The sequence below is a fragment of the Rhinichthys klamathensis genome, unplaced genomic scaffold (genome assembly GCF_029890125.1).
Source record: "Rhinichthys klamathensis goyatoka isolate OS25496 unplaced genomic scaffold, OSU_Roscu_1.1 h1tg000593l_1, whole genome shotgun sequence".
Taxonomy (NCBI): Eukaryota; Metazoa; Chordata; class Actinopteri; order Cypriniformes; family Leuciscidae; genus Rhinichthys; species Rhinichthys klamathensis.
Genome location: NW_026607050.1, coordinates 123,239 through 135,711, shown reverse-complemented (window position 1 = coordinate 135,711; position 12,473 = coordinate 123,239). Strand labels below are relative to the sequence as shown.

General features: G+C 37.8%; 1 protein-coding gene across 1 annotated transcript in view; it reads right to left on the bottom strand.

Annotated features, from left to right (window-relative positions):
• Window positions 1-5,060: 5,060 nt before the first annotated feature.
• The window catches only part of LOC130075608 (adhesion G protein-coupled receptor A3), a 53,185-nt gene continuing 45,772 nt past the window's right edge, over window positions 5,061-12,473 (bottom strand). The window contains exons 17-19 of the mRNA XM_056240320.1: window positions 12,312-12,457; window positions 9,717-9,812; window positions 5,061-6,768 (exon numbers count right to left, since the gene is read on the bottom strand). Coding sequence (XP_056096295.1) covers window positions 5,319-6,768; window positions 9,717-9,812; window positions 12,312-12,457 — 1,692 coding nt within the window. The 3' untranslated portion in view covers window positions 5,061-5,318. The remainder of the gene's footprint in view (window positions 6,769-9,716; window positions 9,813-12,311; window positions 12,458-12,473) is intronic.

Sequence of the window (12,473 nt, the reverse complement as noted above, 5' to 3'; positions counted from 1 at the left end):
GCATTATCTCTATTTCACTATGCAATAAGTAAGACTTAACACATAATACTAGATTTACATACATTTCATATAACACCTAGGCTAAATGTTGAAATTAACATGAACCTAGATTAATAAATGTATTAAAAGTTTTCATTGTTACTTCTTGTTAACTAAGGGAGCCTCATTGTAAAGTATACTGAACAATAATAAAGAATCAGACATTTTCAGTCAACATCCTGGGCATGTTTTAGGTCAGATTGAAAAGTATTTAAAAAAATAAATAAATAGCCTATTAAGTTTAAAAAAGAAATAGCCTGTTAAGTCTTTAAGTATTAAGTATTTAATGCAGTGGTGAACAACATAGAAAATACATAAATCTGCTTGGCTGAAAACAGGAAGTAGCGCAGCCTGCTTTGTTTACATGGTTACCAGTGTAACGACTGCATTTCAGAGAGTGAATGTGCATTTTCATTTTCATTCCCTGTTTTTCCATAACCAATTGAAAACCTCTTAAAATGATAAGATGTTTGTATAACATTTAAGATATTTAAGAAATTTTATTCGCACTCATTCTCCTAAGTTCGCACACATCTATTTTTAGTCGAATGCGAGTGAAATGCTCACACTGTCAATGCTCAAGTAATGTGTTTCGGGAGCAAGACCTTCATAATAATGGTGTCAGGTTCTCAGAATTATTGTCTTTGACCCTTGGCTCGTGGTGCTTCGGATGAGAGAACATGGCATCATTTATCCTCATCATTTATTAATTCCATACCCATTAATGGCTCTCGTTCTCAACTAAGCTCTAAAAGAGCAGATTATCACTGCAAATATGACTCAAGTACAGTATTCACATGCATTAAGGAGGAGGAAGATTTCATGTATGATATCTGATTACTGTAGGTAACTGTAGGTTTATTCCTACACTTTAAGTCAAGCTAATTCTATCAGGCACAGATGGTACAACTTCATGGAAGATATCAATCTTTATCTCTAAGGCAAACCTCAAACTCACTGCCAGATGCTTCGAAAAAAACATTTGGCAAAAATCAAAATATGCTACTCTGAGATATGCTGATATGCATAACAGTCAGAGAAAGCTGACAAGTTTGATATTGTATCAGTCAAAAGTTAATATTAATTTTGTGAAATATTACAATTTAAGATAACTCTTTTCTATTTTTACATATTTTTAAATGTATTCCTGTGATGCAAAGCTGAATTTTCAGCATCATTACTACATCACATGATCCTTCAGAAATCATTCTAATATGCTGATTTTCTGCTCAAGAAAAATTTATTTTACTATCAATGTTGAAAACAGCGGCACTGCTTATTTTTTGCAGAAACCGTGATAGATTTTTTTCAGGATACTTTGATGAATAGAAAGGTCAAAAGAACAACATTTATATAAAATAGTTTTTTTTTTTTTTACTTTCGAACCCCCAACTTTTGAATGCATTGTATCACGTTTCCACAAAAATAGAGGCAGGAAAAACTTTTTCAACATGGGTAGTAATATGAAATGTTTCATCACTTAGGGGCCGTTTACACTTCACAGTTTTAAAAACGTAAAACTTTTTTGCGTTTTGACCGTTCATTTACACGACAACGACGTTTTGGGGACCGTTAACACTTTTAACGTTTCAAAGTGTAAATTTTTTAAAACTATACAGTTATCGTCTCCACGTAAACTACAAAAACGAGAATTTGTGAAAATGGTGATGTCATGCGGATGCATATTACATGTTCAGGCGTGTAGTGTTTCTTTACAAAGTGACATCGCCAACTACTGGCCTGGCAGCAGAATACAGCGTTTTTAGTCGTTTTCATGGAACTGTGTGAGCGGGGATCGTTTTGACAACAAGTCGTCTGTACGCGAAAAACGCGAAGAAAAAAAAAAATCTGTTTTTAGTACATCGGCACACTCACTCACCCTAAATCTTTTTTTTCTTTTCACTGTTTACTCCCTTACCCTATACAAAACTTTGGTAACACTTTATTTTGATAGTCCGCTTTAGACATTCTACTAACTATAAGTAACTTTGCAGCTACGTGTCAACTAACTGCCATTAGAGTATTAGTAGACTGTCTGCTTAATATTTACTAACACTTTATTTTGTTGGTCCCCCAAAAGATATTCTACTGACTATAAGTAAATTAGCAACTACAAGTCAACTTGTTCTCCTAACCCGAACCCTAACACCTAACCATAACCTAACAGTCTACTGACAGTCTACTACAGTCTACTAATACTCTAATGACAGTTAGTTGACATGTAGTTGAAAAGTTACTTATAGTTAGTAGAATGTCTAAAGTGACTATCGAAATAAAGTGTAACCAAAACGGTACCCCTGGGACGTTACACCCCAAACTTTTGAACGGTTTGTGTACCATTTTATTTTATTTATAGTTTTCTTTTATCCCTGGGATCCTACATTCAAATAATATAACTTTCATGACTCAAAGCATTGGTGAAATGTAGAAAAGGAACACCATTTAACTCAGAAAGGCTGGCACAGTGGAGTTTGGTTTGAGAAATACAGTCATAAGTGTTCCATGCATAATTCAGAGCCTTTTCTCATCGTCACATTCAGGAGGGTCTGGCAATACATCTCTGTCTGTGAGAAATATGATTTTAATATAACATTAGTGGGCTGAAAATTAAGAACATCTTGTCTTTTGCTCATTCTTTAAGGCCTCCATGAGCAGATACAGCAGATGACGTTAATGGATAAGTTCTATCATTTTTGAATGAACTGTTTCTGCACGACCTTCACACAGAAGTTGGAGTGCATGGGCTTTATCGGTGTTAACCGGTAAAACACACTTTACATATAACTTTCAGGATTTCTGTCCATGTGGAAGTGGATTTCTGGGACATGAAATGGGCATGTCACCCATCAATCCATCTGGACATCAGTCAGTGGACATCAAGTGAGAATCAACAACCCCATATGGTAAAACAAGGTCAGTGGAACAACATGTACACACACAAACTGATGCCAACAAAAATCTACTTTTCATTATATATTTAATTATATCTTTATAAGCATCTCTTGCGCAAACACTTATCTTGAGTATCTGCATATGCGCACGTTAGTGGCGTATTTGTGCAGTTGCAGCAATTGTGCAAAAATGTGCGCCCCACTTTTGAATTTATGGTGAAAAATCTTATTTAAAAAAAAAAAGTTGTATTCTTTCCTAGATTTTAATTATTAATATATTATATAAATATTACATTTTTTGGTGACACCACACCACATGAAATGTTCCTACTTAAGAACTAACTTTTGTCTTGTTAATAAAAGGTTAAATTATCTGATATTTTAAGAGACTTATTGACCTTGACACGTCTTCAGGGTTTGATATGCTGCTCTGAGATCTCATTTTCTGTTATTTTTTTTTTTAACTAACAGATACAAATTTTACAAATAAAAACTACAAAAACTTATTTTATTCCAGATATACTTGCTCATTTTATTTCAGCATTTATTTTAATTTAGTTTCACTTGACGTATATATATATATATATACACACACACACACACACACACACGTATATAGGCATATTTAAAAAATCATAAAAATGTCAACATCAAACAAAATTAATGGAACTTTCTAAAATTAACCAGAAACTATAAAAAATAAAAACACTACAATTGTATTTCAATAGTGCTAAAATAAACCTGGTTTCACGACTGATTTGACAGATTCAATTTCATATAATAATTTTTTAGAAAAAATATGCCAAACTCCTAACAAACTAAGCTTCTTTTAAAGAACTTTATTCTTGAAATGAGGCTTTTTTCTTCATTATGATATTTTGAATAAATTAAATTAAGATAAAAAAAAAAAAAGAATCATGTCATCAACCCATAATTAATAATCATACCTGGTTTTAATTTGTATTCATGTCTTAGACAAGCACTTTCTCAGCTTCAAATCCAGGGCAAAAATCCATCTATGTGTTATGAAAGCAATAATCTCAATTTTCTTCAGTGTCTTGAGCACAATTGATATATGGCCTAATTTGACAAAGTGAAACCCCTAAGGACTTCATTAGCACCACCAGACTCACAAAATATCGGTTGTTAAAAGAACACAACAAGTTGCATTTTGATCCACTATTTTTAGCTGTGTGTGTGTGTGTGTGTGTGTGTGTGTGTGTGTGTGTGTGTGTGTGTGTGCAAACAAAGCATTATTCTATTGTCCTTCACTCTGTCCTGTATTATCCTGCAGAGAACAGCTCGATAGACGTGTGGCAAGTGAGACAAGGGGGAAGGTGAGGTAAGACTGCACTACAGCAATTATATTCCCTTCACCACTAATGATGACAGGCAGCCCAACCTGAGAGTCAGCCATCAATCACTACACGGGTCTCTAACTCTGGAGGCAGCGTCCTACCATTTCTTCCCCATCCAACTGGTTCCACCATAGTGGGGAAAAAGCAGGACCTGCACCTCAATTAGAGCCTCCATGGACGTAATGGCAGAATGTGCTCCCAATTACCCAAACCACAAGGCCTAAAGGAAGCTCTGAGAAGAAGTCTGAACTCACCTTTGAACTCAGAGACGAGATGAAGTTGGCTGGGCAAAGAGATTTTTTATTACATGACATGCAATTATGTGAATTACATGCAATTATGTGAAAACACATTAGAACATACGAGATTCAGCAACATGTACTCAAAGGGCAGAACGTCATGCATCTTCACATACAAAATGGGCTTAAAGGATACAAAATAGACCATTTTTAGATTGATTATGATGATTCGCAGTCAAGTGGGAAACTATTTGCATTTGTAGGTACTTCAGTTTTGAACATAAACATTAAAACGCAAATTCTTTTGAACTTTTTACAAATTGCACCATTTGTAGTAAAATCATAATAAGCTCCCATTTACTTGAAACCACAAGGCCAAAAAGCAGGTCTCAGGAAGACGGGGGATGAACTCACCTTTGAACTCAGAGATGAAGTGGGCTGCGTTTTTTTATTTTTTTTTATTTTGATGGCTGCAATGTGAAAACACATTAAAGATTCAGCCAACTCAATTCGATTCATATACTCAAAGAGCAGCGAGTCATGCATCTTCACATACAAAAAGTCAGAATGAAATACAAAATGGGCTAAGGGGTACAAAAATAGACCATTTGTAGACTGATGATTCGCAGCCAAGCATTTGTAGGTACTCAGTTTTTGAACATAAACATTAAAATGCAAATTCTTTAGGAACATTTTTTACTTTTTACAAACTGTACCACCAAAATCATAAAATAAAGATTCACAGTTAAGAGATAAAAGTCTGATTTGTAGTCTCTGAGAAGGGAATCTTGCTACACAGTAGTTTCGTGCTTCCACAAGCCAGTCTTAATATTCCCTGAACTCTCCACGTTCAGGGGGGACACATTCTGTAGTCTCTCTGAGTCTTTGGCAGGTCCGTTTTGGCAAGCTAGATTCAACCCGTAAGACTTGGGCTGTACCTCCAGTTCAACAGCGAGGGGCTGTTTTGGACAGTCTTTAGTTTGGCTGGTGACATCGGTCCCAGATCCCTCCCCTCCGCCGACTAAGCTTCCATTACTGACACCGTTCCCCACATTGTTGCTGAGGCCGTGCCCAAACCCATTACCTAGGCGGACGCCTCCACTTTTGCTAAGGTGGCGCGAGCGTCGCGGCAAACTGGTGCTGGCGTCGCTGCTGTCCTGTTGAAGTTGGCTCTGCTGGCGCTCCCGGTAAGCCAAATACGCGGCCCGTCGGCTGTTGCGGGCGTGTAGGCTCTCGTGATGATGGTGGCGCTTGTGCGGGACGCTTTGCACGCTGCCCTCCACACTGGTTGGGACGTCATAAGAGTACTCGCGCAAAACGGTGAGCCTGCTGGCCCGATGAGCTCTCGAACGGTTCTTGTGGTGTCGCCCAGAGTGCCCATTGATGTTGGCGTTGCCCGTTCCTGGAAGATTGTTGTTGTTGACTGAGCTGGGCCGATATTGAACCTCAACAGGTGCTACATGCATCTTAATCTCATTGTCGACTGAATGTTCAGTCAGGCTGTTGTCCAGTAAAGCCGTCCCATTGGCCGTTGAAGGGGCCGCTTTGCACTGAGCGGCTTCGACCTGCAGATTGGTCAGTTTACAGCCTTGGGTGGAGTTGCGTACGCTCGGTGCACTCTTATTGGTGCAGGATGATTCAGCGCTGCTGGCCGGACACTTCGTTGCTTCACTGTTTCCCCTGGCCGTCAACACAGAGTCACTGGTAACCGCGACAGGCAATAGCAAGGAATCAACTTGTTCTCCGTAGTTACGGCGAACCAGGCAACAAGCTTGTGACCAATGACGACGCATGTCCTGGCGGTTTACGCAATGGTGCGCCACAAAAAACGCCCCGAGGGCTAAAGCGATAGTGCCGAACAGGCAGGCGAACACCAAATCTGCTGGATGCTCCTGGGACACCGCAAGAGCACCAAACACCCACAGCGCTACATAAAGAGCTAGGGATCCTGCAACGCCAATGAGTTGGGCCACAAAAGTATGTTCGTTCTCCAGAGCCGACATCAAAACCGGGTGTCCGGCGGCTGTGGAGGAGGTCTCCAGATGGTCAGGTGTGATTTCGGTTGCTTCAGTCACAGAAAGGTGCTGCTGCTCTTCGGACTGTTCTTTGAGTTCAAAGCGGCGCTCGGGATGCCGTCGGAGCTGAATGAGAATGCTGAGGAAGTACATGCAATCCACGAAAACGATGAAGGCTGCCGGGCCATAAAACGCACCGAGACTGGGTTCCCATGCCATCCAGCAGCTGAGGAAAGACATAAAAAAATAAAAAGTTAGCATTAAAATGGAAATTCACCCCATCTGTTTTCTTATTTTCTGAAAACTACGTTTTTAAATGTTGTTTATATGTCTATGTGGTGTTTTTAATATGCTTTAAGGCAAACCATTTGCAAAGAAAAAGAACAACCATGTCTCCACTGACGTTCCAAGTTGCTAAAAATGTTTCTAAGGATACTAATTTTTAGAAGGAAGACTAAGATGACGAACAGGAACATGGTTTGTGTAACATTAGCAACACATTACAAGCTGTTTGATAAAGTAGTCAAACAAAAGGCTCATATTAATTACCGTTATGTGCCCGGCGTTGTAAAGAGGAATACATTAAACGCGTTATCATTCTGATAGATCGACTTGTAGTTGACCATTTATAATTCCTTCTTCAACTTATTCGAATCAGTTTCTGGTTCAAACATATATGGCTGAATTAAAGCAGTATTTCTACTTGCCATTGTGCAGCGTTTACAATAGTAAAGTTGACAGAGTGGATCAGGGGTCCGTTCTTCGTACCTGGCTTAATACATTTGAGATGATTTGACAGATTCCAGATCTTCTAAACCAGTATTTCTGCTTGCCATTGTGTCTGAGATTACGGCACGTTCTTGTGTTCATTGAAAACAGCAGATATATCGATACTCGAAACTATGATCAGCAATGCAGAGATTGGCTGGCGGCAAGACAGTAACGTAATGACATCATATTAAAAAAAGAACAATCACACACCTGATAAAAACCTTACATTTCTAGACCTTTATAAGGAAACAGCCAAACGACCAAATAGAGAGTACACTAAAATACTGATCTTGACAAGCTGAGAACTTCCTGAGAACTACTTTTTTTTGCCGTTTTAAACTTCAGTAAATCGACGTCACATTGCTCTACTTGCCAGCAAGAAAATGAAATTTACATTTTGAATGAAATTTTAATTTGACATACACAGAACAATGCTAGATCACTGCCATCATATTTTATAAATCAAAGCACCTGTCACTTTCTGCAGGTCTGCTTTCTGAAAATTAACTGTTATATTTAAGTACATACGAGTTCTAAAGGTTTACACTGGTGGTATCAAGTGATTCATATTGTAGGAAAAACACTTATGAGACACTTAAGAGTTCTGTGATGCTTAGCAGAGTGTTTTTTCCTTTTGTCACGGTAGCGTGAGATTAATTAAACCCCAAAGATCTCAGATGGTCTGGATTTTCAAATTAAACCATGCTGTTACACAATCAAAACAGCTGTCACAAGTGAAAGAAGAGAGACTGGGAAACCAACAGGCACAAGGTGGGGAGCCAAAAATAGAGCAGCATAATTAGGTTCACACAACTTCAGAAGTCTACACTACTTGCTCCTCCATAAAGTATTATTCTGCACTTTACAGAGCATGGGCATTAGGCTCCAGCGAGAGCAGAAGCAATTTCTCATGGCAGAGAGACTATTAAATGACAGGAAATGTTCACCTGGGGATTTGGAAAGAGCCTTGAGGCATATACAGGCTGTATCTGTACAGTCTGTTCTTAATAGCAACGAAGTTAAGGAAACATACTAAACCATTTCATTTAGTCTCTAGTGGCTTTAATATATCCACACAAAAATGGCTAATCGATTACACAAAATCTGTTAATTACAATCAATGCATTTTTCAAACAAAGACCCCAAGTAGGGGTGTGACGGTTATTATATAAGGGTGAGACCGACGGTTATAGCTGAACACCGTCATTAGAACTCTATAACCGCCAAAACCAAGTTCTTAAAATATCTTGCAGATAAGGTTATACTAATATCAGTGTTGGGGAGTAACGGAATACATGTACCGGCGTTACGTATTCAGAATACAAATTATGAGTAACAGTAGTCTCCACAGAACATAAAATATTCATTTTATTTTATGTTTCGTGTTCGCATTTATGAGGAAAAAACAATGTTACGGATGTGACCGGTCTGAAAGCGCCACTAAAAGACGGGAGATTTAATCACATCTCACAGAGTAAAACGTTCACAGAGACATCAAATAGAAAGCACAAAACCTTTCATTTCGTTTTGTATTAATTGTATCTTAATTTGAATCAATGTTTCATCAACCAATTGCCTGGATTTAATAAATAAGAAGTAAATATAGCAGACGATAGATAATCACGAAATGGAGGCGCCGGCGCGTGAACTGGAGCTCGTCTCATAAACAAACTGAAACTCAGCATTTAAGGTAGCCTACTTGCCTCACAGACATGTCTACTTTTAAACCGAACAATTTAAACCGAAAGAAAACAGACTACAGACTGCTCTCTGCTTATGTAATCTGTATGAAATGTGCATTTCTCTCCGGTGCGTTGACTACCGCGAAGATCGTCTTTGTAGCCGACACTGACAAAGAAAGGCCTGGGTTTTTTTTGTTAAGGATTTGTTTACTGTGTGTGATTCATTTAATGGAAAGCACATTCACTGCTAGTTGTCTTGCTGTTAATTTAAAATAGCAAGTAGCTAATCAGTGTCTGCTCGTTTATTCAAACTAAGTTGTCCTATAACAGACGAACGTCGCAACGCCCCGCCTGAAACCGGCACACCCCTAACCCCAAGCTTGAATTTTATTGTAAGTGATGGTTAAAAAGCCACGGGGACAGTCGTGGCCTAATGGTTAGGGACTGGTAACCCGAAGGTTGCGGGTTCGATTCTTAATACCGGCAGGAAATGACTGAGGTGCCCTTGGGCGAGGCTCCTAACCCCCAATCACTCCCCGGGTGCCACAGTGAATGGTTGACCTCTGGTCCGTGTGTGTGTGTGTGTGTGTGTGTGTGTTCACTGCTCCTAATGTGTGTGCACTATCTTGGATGGGTTAAATGCAGAGGACAAATTCCGAATATGGGTTACCATACTTGGCCTTCATGTCACTTTCAAAAGTGTCCTAAAACTCATACTTACTAAGGTGCATTGACTTGACTTCCGTAGTTTTTGATGTTAGCAGCAGCTGTTATTCCACAGACAATGATCGGTATGCCTCCACCTATTAAGTAGAATCTGTAGAAGAAAAAAACAATAACAACAACATTATCAATAACAATAATGATGTCAACTGAAGCCTTAAAGGAATAGTTCACTTAAAAATGAAAATTCTGTCATCATATACTCACCCTTTAAGTTGTTTTAAACCTGTATGAATTTCTTTCTTCTGCTGAACACAAAAGAAGACATTTTGAAAAATGTTGGAAAACAAACAGTTGATGAACTCCATTGACTTCCATAGTATTTGTTTTTCTACTATGGAAGTCAATGGAGTCCATCCACTGTCTAGTTACCAACATACTTCAAAATATCTTCCTTTGTGTTCAGCAGAAAAAAGAAATGTAACTTGAGTGTGAGTAAATGATGACAGAATATTCATTTTTAAGTGAACTATTCCTTTAAGGCTACAGTTGACATAAAATTAGTAAGGTATTATATATATATCCTGATGTTAAAGCATTAAGGCTGGAATAGACTACACAACTTTATAAAATATGAACATACTCTGAAACACTAGGTTTTATACACGTGCCAACTTCATCAGTCATTAAGTGTTTCATGCCTAGCTTCTTTCTGTAATCATTTTTGATAACACACTACCGAAAATTTGGGCACAAAATCATGTTGTGTATTCCAGCCTTAAAGGGATAGTTCACCAAAAACGAAAATCATCAGTGTTATTGTTCACTAAAATATTACAAATACATTTCATTAAATGAAATAAAGCTTAAATAAAATAGAATTTTAAAATTAGATGAAAAATTTAAGACTTAAAAAAAAAAGTTCTAAAATGACTATCTAAAATAAGTTGAAGAGCTAAAATTACTAAAACTAAGGTAAGAAAGCTAAATAGAAATATTTAAATGACAAAAGCACTTATCAAGAAGAAATTATCAACTGAATATCTATATGCCAACAAGCAGGGCCGGCTCTAACCCTTTGGTTGCCCTAGGCGATATTGAGTTTTGCGCCCCCCCCCCCCCCCCTAAAAAAATTATAAGTATTTATTAAACTAAACATGCTCTTAGTTACTCAAAAACTTAAACAATAAATTGTTCATACAAATGCTACAAAGAACGTTCAGGGATATTTATATCATAGTTGCATTGTACAACTATATTTTATCTGACCATAAATAACTTTTAGTAGATAAATTACAACTACTACCACCACTAGGCCTACTATTATTACAATCTATTGGGCTGCTACAAGGTTAAGGGGGTTTCGGGGGTATTTCCCCGTAAGAAAATTTTGTGCATTTTAATGTTAAATTCATCAATCTGGTGCACTTTGAGAGTTCAAAACTAAAAGCTCCAATCCATATTCAGTGTGCAAATTGAACAAAGAAAAATTCAAACCTCTTTTAATTACAGCGTCTGTCTACATTACACTACTACATAATAATAGATATAATATTAATCCCATGAGTCATGACAGTAATTGCCATAGGCTATATTGTAAAACAAATGCACTGAAAAATAAAGGAAACTTTCATGAGTATTGTACAAATTTCTATACTTGAAAGTAAGTTATATATTTGGAAGTAACCCAGCGCCGCCAATTAAGCAAAACAAAACAAAACGAATGGGCCATCGATGTACGAGTTTTATGGGTCGTTAAGACAAAAATAGAAAAATAAAACTAACCCCCGCCCCCCCTTTAGGAATTGATCGACAATAATCATCCATTCAATCTAATAATCAGGTTGACAAGTAATTAAACGTATGGCTGAGGGGCGCCTTAAGATGATCATGTTTAATAAACATGTTTTTGTTTCGCTTGTCATTCTAATTCTATGATTAATGGGAAGTAGGCCAGGGGCGACACTAGAGGGCGCCCGCGCCCCCAACACATTTGTCGCCCTAGGCAACCGCCTAGTTCGCCTATAGCAATCGCCGGCCCTGCCAACAAGTACTAGTGTTTCTGTATCGTAAGTTAGAGTCTGGATACTATAGTATTATAATTAAAAAAACGTATATAAATTACTACACATCATATTTACTCAGCCTCATGTCATTTCATATGACTTCCTTTTCTTCTGCAGAACACAAAACAAGATATTCTTTTTGTCTATGTAATGTCAATGGTAATCAAAACAGTTTTTCAAAATATCTTCTTTTGTGTTCCGGAGAAGCAAGTCAAGTCCTACTGGTTTGTAACAACATGAGGGTCAGAAAATTACAGATTTTAGGGTGAACTATTCCTTTAAAGATAATCAATTTGCCTACTTACTGTTGTATGTTTACTGACACCAAGTGGAGAGCAGTGGAAATGAACTTAAAACACAGAGTTTTGCCTTTTGGGCAATGCAAGTGTAAAATTAAAGTTCCAGACCTATTGTACCCTAAAATGAATCACATGTGTGCTTGCTTTTTGAATGTATTTATTATTCATTTATTATATTATCTATTTCTAATCACTTATTTAAATAAAATGATGTATTATTTGTACATCCATTTTTCTTTTCAGGCTTTTTCTTTTACACTTCTACTCATTGATTACTTTGACCATTACCTCAGCATAGGCCTGGGTGGAGGTGGAGGCTCATCCAGCTCCTCGTAGCGCTTGGCCTTCCGCGTCACCTGTTTGTAGATGTTGCGTGCAGTTACGCCGGACCACAGGGCCGTAGCCAGTGTGGAGTAATGCAGCACTATCCCCACCTTCAGGACGAGACAT